Genomic DNA, 15,433 nt, shown 5'->3' with positions numbered 1-15,433 from the left:
TGCCGCTCGATCCCAGGACACTGAGATTATGACCTGAGCTGAAGGCGGACGCTGAACTGACTGAGCCACCCAGGCGCCCCCCGCTACCATACCTCTTAAGGAAGTGTATTTCTGAGGTTGTGATAGGCATGGGTTAAAGAAATGGCCTGATGGTGGGAAGCTGGGATTTGGTAGGCCCTGTGCTTTAGTAATGCGGCAGCCCATCTCCAAAAGGAGGTAATAAATGAGGAGTGTCTGAAGTCTGAGTTGGTGTTGGTTGTCTGCAGGCACATTCTTGGCTTCCATTGCTTTACCTCCCTCCACAGCCTGATCAAGGTGCTAGGGGAAGGACCTGGACCTTAGACATCACTGAGAGAGAATCATAGATGACTACATATGCACTAAATCAGGTTTTACTAAGAAACCTTCTGATTAACTTCTCTAGAGATTAGATCCTCTGGTAGGTGCCATATCGCCCCATTAAGCTTGTGACTTAACCACAGTTTACCTTAAGAGGTTGATACCTTTCAAAGGTTCAAAGTCCAAGAGAGTTTTGTTAAAGCTAAATAAAATAGAAGCCTAACCACTGCTTCCAGTTTTGATCAGTGTGAGAATGTTAATCTGTGATGGTTGTAAGTACTTAATTCAAACAAATTAAATTGAGGTACAGGAATTATTAGTGTGTATTTTTGCTTAGGTTAATTTTGGGAACATACCCATGGAATTAATATTGTATAGTGCTTCTGATTTTCCTACTAATGAACAGTTATTGGAGGATAATTGGATAAATATAGTTAATTCGTAAGATAGTTGAAGGTGTTTCTCTAATATGCATTAACTGTACTTAATGACCATCAGCCTTTCAAGTATTCTCTGTCCTTCATCTTGTCAAGATTATCTTACTACTGGTTTTGATTAGAGTCCTTTTTCTTTTAGTTTAAAACCAGGATTTGATTAAAGATATATAAACTTAAGATATGTGTATTTACTGAAGAAAAGCCAGAGCCATGCATTATTCAACATTCATTTAGAAATGATTACTTTTGCCTGGCACTCTTAGGTGTACTGGGTACATAGTGGTAGACAGAACAAAGCCCTTGCTCTCATGGAGCTTACATTCTAGTGGGGCAGGGAAGAGACAAAAATATAAGCAAGTAAACAAGGTCGTTTCAGATGGAGATAAGTACAATGAAGAAACAGATAATGTGATAGACAGTTAAGCAGGTAAGGCTATTTTAAGGTGGTCAGGGAAGGTTTTTCTAATGTGATAACACTTGAGCTATCACCCTAAGGATGGTAAAGAACCATCCAGTTAGCCAAAGTGTGATTGTGGGGTTGTGATGGACAAGGGAGGTGAGAAATATAGAGGATGTCAAAGATGTAGGCCCTCATGGGTTGTGGTAGAGTTTGGATTTTACCTGACAATTAAAATTCCATGAAACAACTTTTCAGCTTGAAGAGATTGGAAGTTCTACAGAAATTTCTCTAGCACATTAAGTCTTCAGCATTATATTGATCTGGAGTAATTTTATCACAGCACCTATCATGATCATATCCTAGTATTTGTATAAGTGCTACCTTGATACTTACATACATCGTTATGTGCCTTAGGTTGCTTATCTGTCAAAAGTGGTTATTGTGACCTTCTTTAACTCTGTGATGTGTACTAAAAATTATGAAAAGTTTTTTTTCTCAGTATCATTACTAGCATTCAAATTGTTATACTTCTGAAAAAAAAAAAAAAGAGCCACTTAAATTGTTATACTTCTGTAAACATAATGACAATTTAGGATGGAGGTGAATACTATGTTTACATTTGCAAATGTATAATTGTCTTATTTTACCAGAATTTTTTTTCCAGCAGAAAAGCCGTATTCGTTTCTACCTTCTCTAACCTCCCAAATATATATATATATGTACGTATGTGTATATGAATGTATACGTAGATATATATGTATTTTTGGTGGGCTTAATTTCTTCTGTTACTGTTTGGGGGACTTTAACTTCTGGTGTCTTGATTCCTTTCATCTAAAGCATGTAGCATTTTTAAGAAAACTATTCTCTGAATGTGGTTTTCTGCATTATGTACTTTTATATTTATGCATATTTATGGAGCAATACTCTGGGAAAAATAGCAATTCTGATTCAACCCTTTGCTTTAAATCCTTCATCTTTTTAAGCTACAGAGGTACTTGGTAGTTTTTATCTTCCTGTACAGTTTTTAATGTTAAAAAGATGAGCACATTTATAGGAAAATAACCTATTGCTGTAGAAATATAGAAAATTGCTGACTGGTAACCTTATACAAATCACATTGTCCCACTTTGCATAAAATATCTGGGCATCTTTCCTTAGACAAACATCTAAGCCCTTTATGGGCCTTTGCTTTATTAATGCTGTGTTTTCTAATTTGTACCCATCTTAAACAATTTTAAAGAAAAGATTGGTCATCATTTGATCTCTTTTTCTTTTCTTTTTAATATAGGAAACTGAGAATACTGCACACAAAGTTGGAAATGAGTCTCCTGTACAAGAATTGAAACAAGATGTGTCTAAAAAGGTTGGTAAGATATAATGTCAGCATTAGTTTAACAGATGTCATATACATGTATATCATGTATTTAAAGTGAAAAATTTTCTATGTTCTTTTAGTATAGTGCTTTGTACTTGGTGTATGTTCAATAAATGTTCCTTGAATCTTGAGTTTGAGATTGAAGACACATCAGGCTTTTTAGAGGTCATTTCATAAGCAAACTAATCCATAATTGTTCCTTGAAACAGTATTTTGAAAAAATGTTTTGTGATGTATTTTTATTTTTTATGCTTGTATTTTTGTTAGAATAAGCTGTAGCTATTCTTGAAGTTACTACCAAGAGTTAAAGGTATTGAAAAGCTCAGTGCAGCAAATTCTGATGTCTTTAGGAGTTAGAGGTTACAAGAAGTCATTACTCTGATAGTGCCTTTGATACCTTTTAAAGAATTGATGCTTTAAAGCTTCAGAGTTTGGTTTACTAGAAGAGACTGAGCACAATATAAAAATTTTGACAATGGATAGTTGACAGTATCAGGATAAAACCCAAGGAGAAAGGATGCTGTGTGTTCATTCAGTTACACTACTTGTGAGTATTTTCTGTGCCCTTGGCCCTGTTCTAGCCAGTGGGTTTCTGGAGACCAGCAACATGACACTTTCTCTATCCCAGAGTTTCTCAATAGTGACACTTTGGGCTAAATAATTTTTTTGTTGCAGAGGGAAGGAGAGACTTTTCTGTGCATTGTAGGATATTTAGCAGCGTCCCAGGCTTCTACCCACTAGATGTCAATAGATTCCTCCCTACCCGCACCCTATCATGACAACTAAAAATGTCTTACAGACATCACCAAATGTCTGGGGAGGAGTGCTGGGCAAAATTGCCCTCGATAAAGATCCATTGTTCTACCCTTACAGAATTTATAAATTTAATGGACTCCATATTTTAAGTGTTATTTTATTTTATTTTATTTTATTTTATTTTATTTTATTAGAGAGGGAGGGAGAAAGAGGGGGGAGGAGCAGAGAGAAGAGAGAGAATCAAGCAGACTCCATGCCAAGTGTGGAGCCCGATTCCACAACCCTGAGATCATGATCTGGGCCAAAATCAAGAGTCCGATGCCAAGGGACGCCTGGGTGGCTCAGTTGGTTAAGCGTCTGCCTTCGGCTCAGGTCATGATCCCAGATCGGGTCCCACGTCGGGCTCCTTGCTCGGCAGGGAGCCTGCTTCTCCCTCTGCCTGCCACTCCCCCTTCTGTGCTCTCTCTCTCTCCCTCTTTGACAAATAAATAAATAAAATCTTAAAAAAAAAAAAAAGTCCAATGCTGAACCCAGGCACCCCAATGGACTCTCTCTATATATATGTTTTTAAAGATTTTATTTATTTATTTGAAAGAAAGAGTGAATGAGTGAGCACCAGCGGGAAGGAGGAGCAGGCAGAGCGAGAAGCAGGCTTCCTGCTGAGCAAGGAGCCCCATGCAGGACTTGATCCCAGGACTCTGGGATCCTGACCTGAGCTGAAGGCAAACGCTTAACCGACTGAGCCACCCAGGCGCCCCTGGACTCTATATTTTAATATTGATCAACTTTTTTCCCTCAGAAGGAATTTTTGGGGGAGAAATGGTATTGTGTATCAGCATAAATAAGATAACAAAAGTAATACCATTTTTTTTTCTTTTTAAATCAGAAGTTGCCCACAGTTCTACACTGTAACAAACAGCTGTCTTAATTTTTTAGCATTCTTTTCTGGGTCTCACCCATTTGCATGCATTTTTGTTTTGTTTTGGTTTTCTTTGCCTAATAGTAGTGTAGATAGAGTTCTATATTTTACTTTTTTCTCTTACCATTATTAGTTTTCATCATATTTCTATACAATTTCAATACTCAGTTTTCATTTGATGTGTCAGTTTCTATCAAGCAAGTATATTACAATGCATCTAGCCATTTTTATTGTTGAAAACTTGAAATGTTTCTATTTTTTCCACTAGAGTTTTTCTTTTCCTTTTTAAGACATTTTTCTTAGGGTAAGTAATAGTGGCTAAAAATGATTTTTAAGGAGACTTTAGAAACTGAAAAAATAGTAAACATTATGGAGCAATTGATTGAAGCTTAAGACTAGGTCTCACTTTTTAAATTCTAGTCTTTTCAGTTGATTTAAGTTATCACATATGAATGAGATAAAGCCTGTGGGGATATACACTACTCCAGGCAGGACACAGTCCCTGTCCCCAGGAGCTTATGTTTTAGTAGAGGAAATTAGTTAAACACAAAACTGAATGTAAAGTGTTCATATACTTACAAACTATTATAAGAACAGAAAGGGAGACTTGACTTACTGCTTGAGGATAGGAAGGGGGAAGACCTCATGGAGGAAGTAACATCTGAGCTGGTTCTTGATGAATGGGTAAGATTTGGACAGGCAAAGATGAGAGTTGAAAGGCATAACCAAAGGCATGGAGAAGAGAGATGTGCAGAATGGTTGCAAATCAGACTAGAGTCCAAAGTTAGGGCCAAACTATGGGAATGCCTCTTATGTCATACTCAAACATCTGGTTTCTATTTTACAGTCACTGGAAAATCAGTGAGTTTTTTGAAGCAGGGAGGCGATGTGAAGCTAACAGTTGCTTTAGCATGTTCATCTCTATGTTGGTTTTGATTCGCACTGTTTTCTTGGTCTTTCCCTGTTTGCTACCTCCTGAAACCCAGAAAAAAAAAAAATACAGGGTTAGGTACTATACGTAGGTGCTATGAGGGCATATCAAGAGGGAGAGAATATGGGCCTTGTGTTTCAAAAGCTAATTATCTGCTATGGAGAAAGTATTATATAGAGCTAGCCCATATACTACTTTGTGTTTATATTATAGTTCATACTGTAGTGAATGGTAAGACTGATAGGAGTTCAGTGAAAGGATAAGGGATTGGGGAAGACTTGTGATTTTTAACCTCATTTTAATCCCTCTTCTGGTATTAGCCTTTCCATTATGCATAGTGATTATTTCAGACCTTTACAGTCACTTCATGCTCACTGTGCCCACATGTATCCTGCTTGCTTTCAGCAGATAACCTTGTTTCTGACTGCACGTAGACATTAGAGACTAAGAAGCCTGTATTTACTCCTTTTCATCTGCTCTCACTTCCCTTACCTGCAAATTTGTTTTCATCTTTTGCCTCTTTTTCAAGTCTGAGAACTTAGTATTATTTTTTTTCCCTGTCCAAAGTAGCATGGTGTAATATACAAAACGCTGGATTTGTGAGAAAAACCTGGATTTCAGTTTTGACTTTGTAGTTTACTAGCTGTGGGACCTTGGACAAAATTTTTTTTTTTCTTGGACAAAATTCTTAATGCCTTTACCTCAGATTCTTGTTTCTGTAGAAGGGAGATAATCTAGGTGCCTCAAGGCCTGTGTGATGATTAAATAGAAAATACGTGTACTGGCCTAATTCTTTTCCTCTCCAGAACTTTGTTATCTTACTTTCTATTGGCTCCTTCCCCTCAGCTTGTAAAAATGCTGGATCACTTTCTTGCAGCGTCTTCCATTTATGGCCAAGCTTTTTGAAAACATAGATTGTGCTGGCTGTCTCTATGTTGTCACCTCTTACTCATTCTTAAACCCACTGGCTTCTGTTATCACTAAGGTTCTCAGTGCTCAGTAACCACCGAATCGACAAAGTAGGTGGATTCTAGTTAATATTCCTGTGCTAAAAGTGTGATTAAAACTAAGATAAGGGGTGCCTGGGTGGCTCAGTTGATTAAGCATCTGTTTTCCACTCAGATGGTCCTGGGATCCAGCCCCATGTCGGGCTCCCTGCTCAGTGGGGAGCCTGCTTCTCCCTCTCCCTCTGCCACTCCCCCCACCCCCCTCCCTCCCGCTTATGCTCTCTCTCTTTCTCAGATAAATAAATTAAATCTTTTTTTTTTTAAGATTTTATTTATTTATTTGACAGAGAGACACACAGCGAGAGAGGGAACACAAGCAGGGGGAGTGGGAGAGGGAGAAGCAGGCTTCCCGCTGAGCAGGGAGCCTGATGTGGGCCTCGATCCCAGGACCCAGAGATCACGACCTGAGCCGAAGGCAGACGCTTAACGACTGAGCCACCCAGGCGCCCCAAATAAATTAAATCTTAAAAAAAAGACTAGGCTAAAAATTTGAAGGTTGAGAAAAATCATTATGTGGACTATGCTGGGAAATCAGGGAGGAGTATCCCTGAGCAGCAGTCATGTCCAGTTCAAGTCAGCATGAATTTGTGGTAAGCCTGATCAGGATGGCTGTGTGACACGTTCTGTTAACTTTCTGGAGCCAAGGAATTGAGAAAGCAGAAGTCATCCATGGTTGGGCATGGTGGAAAGATAAGTGGACTGGGAGATTTTATGTGGTAATAATGACAGTACTAGGTAGAAAATATCTTTTCTTCTAAATGTTAGTAGAAGATATAGAAACCCCATCTGTATTTTTCAGCTACAGAAAAGAAATAAAACAGGGAAAAGGCAAGGTGAGCTGAGTGTTTGAACTCTTTTCGCGGTCCTGCCATTTCTCTGAATAGTGGAGTATTAGGTGTAGTTTGTTTAAGAATGTTAATCTCCCTGCATCTGCTGGCTTTTTCTGTTTTAGGCTTGAGTTCAGAACTAAACAATTCGAATTCTTGTGCTAGGTGGTTTTGATTCTCATGGTTATGTTAACTAGGCCTAAAGCAGTAGGTTGTTACTGTAACTAACTTGACATAAGTATGTAAATGAACAATGACATGAAGAGTCTGAATGTAAATTTAGGTCTGAACTTTATTTTACAGGGTTGGTTGAACTTTCGTAATTATACATACTAAGAGATTCCCTATTATAATGGTTAAGAGTTCAGACTCTGGAGCCAAACTCCCAGGATTTTTGCCAACTTATCACTTACTGGCTCTTTGTCCTTGGACAAATCACTTGATCCCTCTGTACCTTTGTTCCTTCATTTGTGTAATGATGATATTAAGAGTGCTGTCTCATATGGTTATTGTAAAGATTAAAAATGTAAAGTGTTAAGAACATTCCCTGGCACATAGTAAGTACTATGTAAATGATTAGCTGTTATGTTCGTGTAAATAGCTTCATTTTTTAAAAACTGCTTTTTAACCTTTCATCAGATTATTGAAAGCATTATTGAGGAGAGTCAGAAAGTACTACAGCTGGAAGATGACTCGTCGGATTCCAAAGGAAAGGGACACTCTGACCAGGCTACTGGCAGTTCTCTTGTAGCTGGAACAGATCTTAGCAATATACCTGGACTGTTAGCCATAGATCAGGTACTACAGGAAGATTCCAAAAAGGCAGAGAGTCAGAATGCAATTGAAGAAACTGAATTAGAATCAAAAAGATGTTTTCCTTCTGATGACACCTATGAGAAGTCAGTAGATGAAATCACTAAGTTAACTGAAATAAGTTCAACTGAGCAGCATAATGTGCCTGAAACTGAAACAGAAGTATTGAACAAAGAAGCCATGGAAGTCAAAGGAAGTGATGTTCTAGAACCTGTGTCCTCAAACTCTTCATCTACTAAAGATTTTGCTGCCATGGAAGAAGTGGCTCCCGCCAAACCCCCAAGACAGCTTACTCCAGAACCTGACATTGTGGCTAGTACAAAGAAGCCTGTTCCAGCACGCCCTCCCCCTCCAACTAATTTCCCACCTCCTAGGCCCCCGCCTCCATCTCGACCTGCTCCACCACCAAGAAAAAAGAAAAGTGAATTGGAGTTTGAGGCCCTTAAAACGCCTGATCTAGACGGCAAGTATTTAATTGAGAAATAACTTTTTGTGGAGAGATTTTGGAGTTGAAACTGACTTTCTGGTTTTGTTTCAGTTTATGCTATATACAACCACATCGATGACCCATGACCAAGTTATAAAAGTTATTTTAGTAATAAAAAGTGAAAATGTTTATATTGGTAGTAAGTTACTGTGTTCGAACATTTTAGTAGACTTCAAACTTTCAAATCTGTTACCATTGGAGACTTAAGATCTGAATTCAAGATGTAGATCTCCTCGTGTATAAGTTGTATAGCTTTGAGGAATTGAAATAACTTGTTTGAGCCCTGGTTTCTCCATATGTAAAATGAGAGTAATAAAACCACTTTCTTATGGGATTGTTGTAAGAATCAGACAAAGGTTAAAGCACTTTTCAAGCTCTATATAAGGTCCTATATAAACACTAGTTATTGCCATTATCATCATCATCATTATTATTATCATCATCGTCATTGCAGTTCCCAAAGAGAATATTACATCTGATACTCTCCTAAGTACGAACATGGCTTCAGAGAATACAGTCAAGGATTCTCAGCCTTCTCTTGACTTGGCAAGTGCTACCAGTGGAGATAAAGTAGTTACTGCCCAGGTTGGTGAATTCATGTTATATTTGATAGAGGCTTTAACAACTTTCTGTAGCTGTCTGGTATGTTGCTTGTTGAACCTTCTTCTCCAGGCAGAATATTTCCTTGTCCGTAAAACCTGGCCTTCTTATATCCCTTTTTTAGCTCTGCTACTATATAGCTAGGTGATTCTAACAAACTATTTAATATCTAAGTTTCAGATGTCCCATTGATAAAATGAGGGGAAAACCTTCCTTGAAGGTATCTTGCAAGGATGAAATGAGCTACTAAAGTATGCCAAGTACCTGGCATGCAGTAGGCAATCAAAAAAAAGAAAGTTGCTACTATTTGTAATATTATTATAATGTTAATAAACATCAACTACAGTCTTCATTTACCTTACCTATGGTGGTCAAAACTGAGGACTTTTATTTACAATTTCCTTTACCTAATCATGAAAAAAACCCTTCATATACTAGGCTATATATCCATATATGAGGCAATAGAAAGCACGTGATAGCATGAATTTTTACCATAGCCCAGTTTCTGGGACTCAAGGCTTACTTACACAGTAGCAGTGGTACGGACAGGTTAGCAAACTGGGAGATAAGGCCCTTCAGTCCTGTCATATTCTTAGAGCAGAGACTGGCAGTAGCCTGTGTTCTAGAGTCCCTGAGCTAAGAATGGTCTTTACATTTTTAAAGGAGTGTAAGGAGAAGAAAAAAAAAAAAGAATATGTGACAGATAATATATGTGAAGCAGAAAGCCTAAAACATTTACTCTCTGGCTCTTTACAGTAAAAGTTTGCCAACCCCTGCCTTCGAGATAAGCACAAGTATATCCCTGATTAATGGCACTCTTAGTGCCAGCACTCTGCTAATAGAGAACTGCTTTTGGGTCACGTTCAAGTAGAACATCTATTTGCTTTCAAGACTAAGACATTATTTCATGGGCAGCAATGGTTTTGATACCTAATGTTTTTCAGCATGCTGGGAATAATAAAGGACCGAAATGGAGTGTTTCATTTAAATTTTCAGTAGGCTCCATTATGTGAATTATGGGATTCTTTAGAACTGTGTGTGGTAATGAATAATTGAGTGTTTATAGCAATTGACTCCGTCTACTTTCTGTTTATAAAATTGTAATTTTAGGAAAATGGAAAAGCACCTGATGGGCAGACCATAGCAGGTGAAGTGATGGGCCCTCAGAGACCTAGATCCAACTCTGGGAGAGAGCTTACTGATGAGGTATAGTTAGATTCTTTTTGTTCTTAACATAAAATATAAAAATCATAATGAGAAGATGAAGAAGCTCCCAAGATGAATGGTGGTAATGGTTGCACAGCATTGTGAATGTGCTTAATACCACTGAACTATACAACTAAAAATATTTTACCATGATTAAAAAAATTTAAGTTTATTGCTGTTAAGCAAAAAAAAAATAATGTAGAAGAAAAAATGAAAATTGATGATTTTCTTAGTTTTTAAAAATTTATTTATTTAATTTTTTTTTAAGTAAACACTACACCCAATGTGGGGCTCGAACTCACAACCTCAAAATCAAGAGTTACATGCTGTACTGACTGAGCCAGCCAGGCATCCCAGTTTTGGGGGTTTTTTTGTTTGTTTTTTGGTTTTGTTTGTTTTTTTTGTTTTTAAAGATTTTATTTAATTATTTATTTATTTATTTGAGAGACAGAGATAGTGACAGAGAACACAAGTGGGGAAGAGAGAGAGAAGCAGGCTCCCCGCTGAGCAGGGAGCCCGACTCAGGGCTGGATCCCAGGGCCCTGGGATCATGACCTGAGTCAAAGGCAGATGCTTAACTGACTGAGCCACCCGGGCGCCCCAGTTTTTGTTTTTTTAATATGTTGGAGTTTGCCACTCTAACTTAAAATTACCTTTTTATACCATTATGTGGTAGAACAAATGTATTGAAAACAAAGCCCAAACTTAATAGAAGGTGGGCTTAAAAAGAACTTGATCTTATATGTTTTCATACTTGTTAGGTGATGTACAGTGTATGCAGACTCAGTGCTTACTTACCATTAAAATTTAGTATACATTGATTGACCAGTTTATTCTGAATAAAGTTTTGAAGCAAAATCTTAGTTTTCATGTCTTTTTTTTAAAGATTTTTTTTTTTTAAGTAATCTCTACATCCAACATGGTGCTCAGACTGCACCCCAATATCATGAGCCGCATGCTCCACCAACTGAGCCAGCCAGGCGCCCCAGTTTTCGTTTCTTTTAAATGATACATTTTAAAAAATTATTGTACTTTGGAAAACAGTATGGCAGTTCCTCAAAACATTAGACATTGAGTTACCATGATCCAGCAATTCTACTCCTATGTATACACCAAATAGAAATGAAAATATATGTCCACACAAAAAACGTACACAAGTGGGGCGCCAGCCTGGCTCAGTCAGTTAAGCGTCTGCCTTTGGCTCAATTCATGGTCTCAGGATCCTGCGTGGGGCTCCCTGCTCAGCAGGGAGTCTGTTCTCCCTCTGCCCTTCCCCCTCCCCCTGCTGGTGCTTGTGTGCTTTCTCTCCTCTCTGTCTCTCTCTCAAATAAATAAAATCTTTTAAAAAAAAAAAAAGTACACGAGTATTCATAATAGCCAGGTGTGGAAACAACATAAATGTTCATCTCCCATGAATGGATGAATAAAATGTGGTATATCCAATCCACATGGACTGTTTTTTGGCAATTAAAAGGAATGAAGTTCTGACACATGCTGCAGTGTGGATGACCCTGGAAAACATGGTGCTAAGCAAAAGAAGCCAATCACAAAAGACCACATACAGGATGATTTGATTTATATGAAATGTCTGTAATAGGCAAACCATAGAGACAAAAAGTAGAATAGTCGTTGCCAGGGGCTGGGAGGGGAGGGGAATGAGGTATGACATTTAATGGGTATGGGGTTTCTTTTTGAGGTAGTGGAAATATTCTAAACTTAAATAAAGGTGATTGTTGCACAACTCTGAATTTACTCAAAATCATTGAATTAAATGAGTGCATTTTGCAATGTATGAATTATATGTCATGAAAAAAGATAAAAATTACTGTACAGAGTACTGAAGGTGTCTAGAAAGTCCTTAGCTTAAAATGAGGATTTTGCAGACTCAAAAAGTTAATTAAATTATAGGTCCTCTTGGTGTTATTTTTTACCTCAGGAAATTTTAGCCAGTGTCATGATTAAGAACCTGGATACTGGAGAAGAAATACCTTTGAGTCTTGCGGAAGAGAAACTGCCAACAGGTATTAATCCTCTCACTCTACACATCATGAGAAGGACTAAGGAATATGTAAGGTATGGCCTATTGTTATTATTTATCATTTGTAGTATTTCAGAGTGGTGAAGATTTCTCTGTTTATGAACTATAATAGTCCCTAATTTGGTTTCATTCAGTCTTCTTTTTTTAAATATGGAATTAAAATAGAGTTAGTTAATGTATGTATTCTTCAACATTATTCTCTCTTAAGACCATACAGTTATTTTGGGAAAATAGTATATATCTGAAATCTCATAGTATTTTGTTTTTCTTTTAAAATGATTTATATAATACTAGAGACATTAGTGAAACATTGAGGGTAAAAAGCCATGTGGAATGAAGATCTGGTTTCTGAAACCTTGCTTTAAGGACCACAGATTTCATAAGTATTATCTTATAATACTTATTATCTACTTATAATACGTATTACCTTTGTAGGTCAGAAAATGGCTTTAGAGAGGTGATTGACTTTACTGTGAGATGTATGTAGATCGAAGAAATGATTATTGTGAAAGCAAATCTCAATAAAGTGTAATACATGATGTACCTGAAGAGTGAAGAGGTAGTTAATTTGTCATTTCTGTGCAGCACGTTTTGTCCAACAAAAAGCCTTGTTGGTAGTAGGTTTTCCATAAGTTCCTAAATTGCTTTCACTTGCATTTTGTACATTAAACCGTGCTTAAAGATTCTATTCTTTGATCTCTCAAGTCTTACATTCTGAGGATCATCATTAAAATTAAACTTATATAAAGTATGTTAACATAGTTTTATTCTGAGTACCTGAGTATATAGTATACATGGATTGTTGAGAGGTGTAGGGGAAATGGCTTCTTTTAAAATGACTTCTTCGCCTTCTTGTAGTAATGACGCGGCACAGTCAGATGATGAAGAGAAGTTACAGTCTCAGACAACAGATACTGATGGTGGAAGGTTAAAACAGAAAACGTGAGTTACAGTACATCTCCTTTCTTTATTTCAAGCTTTTATTTAAAAAATACGAGAATTCGGGGCGCCTGGGTGGCTCAGTCGTTAAGCATCTGCCTTCAGCTCAGGTCATGATCCCAGCTCCTGGGATCGAGCCCCACATTGGGCTCCCTGCTCCACGGGAAGCCTGCTTCTCCATCTCCCACTCCTCCTGCTTGTGTTCCCTCTCTCACTGTCTCTCTTTCTGTCAAATAAATGAATAAATAAAATCTTTAAAAAATAATAATAATTTTGTTTTTTTGTATTTTTGGTAAGGACTCAACTAAAGAAGTTCTTAGGAAAATCAGTAAAGAGAGCAAAGCACCTTGCAGAAGAATATGGTGAACGTGCTGTGAATAAAGTTAAAAGTGTTAGAGACGAAGGTAAGTGAAATAGAATATTGCAAATGAATATTTAATTGATTTGTAATCATCCAAATTTAGCCTATGATTTATAAGAAGCATTCTGTTTTATTGAAAGTAAGAAACCTTTGTGGCAAACATTTTAGCAGTTCAATAAATCATGTTATTCTAGGTATCACTTAATTTTATGAGCAGAAAGAGAAATAAATTTGTTCATCTTAAACATGAATTTGTACATACTTTGTAACTGTGGCAACCTGGAAGAGATGAGTGTTCATTAATCAATTGCAAATTAATTTTGTAAGTTTATTTAGTTTTTATAAATAGTTTCAAAATTTGGAAGATTTTCTAAATTTTACAGATCTTAACTTCCTGTGCCTTTGTTGTAATTGTACTCATTTATTTTATTTAATAAGCACTAATACAGTAGTTATTTTGTGCCAGACACTCTTCTAAGCACTTGGACCCGTATTCATTCATTTAACCTTCGTAAAAACCCTATGAGGTAAGTACTGTTATTATCTCCATTTTATAGATGAGAAAATCAAGGCACAAAAAGGTCCAGTGCTTTGGCTATGGACACACAGACAATAAATGACAGAGCTGGATTTGGACCCAGACAATCTGGCACCAGATCCCATGCTCTTAACCAATGTGCTATTTAGTAATAGTTATTGCTTTTCCATTTAATAAATTTTCCTGGTAAATAGTAGAATGAAAATCTGATAGTAGCTTTATCTACATTAGCTAGTGATGATTTCTATATTGCTTTTCTGTTCAGTGTTTCATACTGATCAAGATGATCCTTCATCAAGTGATGATGAAGGAATGCCATATACAAGACCAGTCAAATTCAAAGCAGCACATGGTTTCAAAGGACCTTATGATTTTGATCAGATCAAAGTGGTGCAAGATCTTAGTGGTGAGCATATGGTAAGCAACCTTTATATTTTTCAGGATTGATTGTTTTCATTGAGAGAAGTACTTTGGCTTGTACAAAGCCAATCTCTTATGTATATAATTTTGCTAACCTGACTCAAGAAGAGTAAATTAATATTAATAATGATTTAATGCCTAGGTAATGCAGAGTCTATCTCTGGATTATTTTTCAAGAACTGAAAGGTTTTTAAAATTTTTATTTAAATTTAAGATGCTGTGCAATATTGGTTTCAGGAGTAAAATTCATTGATTCATCACTTATATACAACACCCAGTGCTCATCACAGCAAGTGCCCTCCTTAATAACCCATCACTCATCTAGCCCATCCCCCCTCCACCTCCCTCCATCAACCTTCAATTTGTTCTCTATCGTTAAGAGTCTCTTATGGTTTGGGGCACCTGGGTGGCTCAGTCAGTTGAGCGTCTGACTCTTGATTTCAGCTCAGGTCATGATCTCGGGGTTTTGGGATTGAGTCCCTCTCAGGGCTTTGTGCTCAGCGGGGAGTCTGCCTGAGATTCTCTGTTTCCCTCTCCCTCAGCCCCTCCCTACGCTCATGTGCTCTCTCTCTCTAAAATGAATGGATAAATCCTTAAAAAAAAAAAAAGAGGCTCTTATGGTTTGTTTTCCTCTCCTTCCCCCCCATTACTTCCCTTATGTTCATTTTTTAAATTCTATACATGGGGACACCTGGGTGGCTCAGTCGTTTAAGTGGCTGCCTTCAGCTCAGGTCATGATCCTAGAGTCCTGGGATTGGGCCCCACATCAGGCTCCTTGCTCAGTGGGGAGTCTGCTTCTCCCTCCCCTGCTCTTGTGCTCTCACCTGTTCTCTCTCTCTCCCTCTCAAATAAATAAAAATAAAATCTTAAAAAAAATAAATTCCACATATGAGTGAAATCATATGGTATTTGTCTTTCTCAGATTGACTTAATTTTGCTTAGCATAATACATTCTAGCCCTATCCACATCATTGCAAATGGCAAGATAGCATTCTTTCTGAACGCTGAGTAGTATCCCATTGTGTGTGTGTGTGTGTGTG

At 37.4% G+C, this 15,433-nt stretch overlaps 1 protein-coding gene across 2 annotated transcripts in view; it reads left to right on the top strand.

The window, feature by feature from the left end:
- WDR44 (WD repeat domain 44) overlaps positions 1-15,433 on the top strand; it is a 76,664-nt gene that overhangs the window by 33,062 nt on the left and 28,169 nt on the right. For both annotated transcript variants that reach the window (XM_078065092.1, XM_078065091.1), the window contains exons 3-10: positions 2,465-2,539; positions 7,631-8,267; positions 8,746-8,876; positions 10,002-10,097; positions 12,034-12,170; positions 12,994-13,077; positions 13,372-13,478; positions 14,239-14,390. In XM_078065092.1, the coding sequence (XP_077921218.1) occupies positions 2,465-2,539; positions 7,631-8,267; positions 8,746-8,876; positions 10,002-10,097; positions 12,034-12,170; positions 12,994-13,077; positions 13,372-13,478; positions 14,239-14,390 (1,419 nt within the window). The remainder of the gene's footprint in view (positions 1-2,464; positions 2,540-7,630; positions 8,268-8,745; positions 8,877-10,001; positions 10,098-12,033; positions 12,171-12,993; positions 13,078-13,371; positions 13,479-14,238; positions 14,391-15,433) is intronic.

This window comes from Halichoerus grypus, chromosome X (assembly GCF_964656455.1).
Source record: "Halichoerus grypus chromosome X, mHalGry1.hap1.1, whole genome shotgun sequence".
NCBI lineage: Eukaryota > Metazoa > Chordata > Mammalia > Carnivora > Phocidae > Halichoerus > Halichoerus grypus.
The sequence above is the reverse complement of the archived record's forward strand: the minus strand, read 5'-3'. Positions and strand labels throughout refer to the sequence as shown.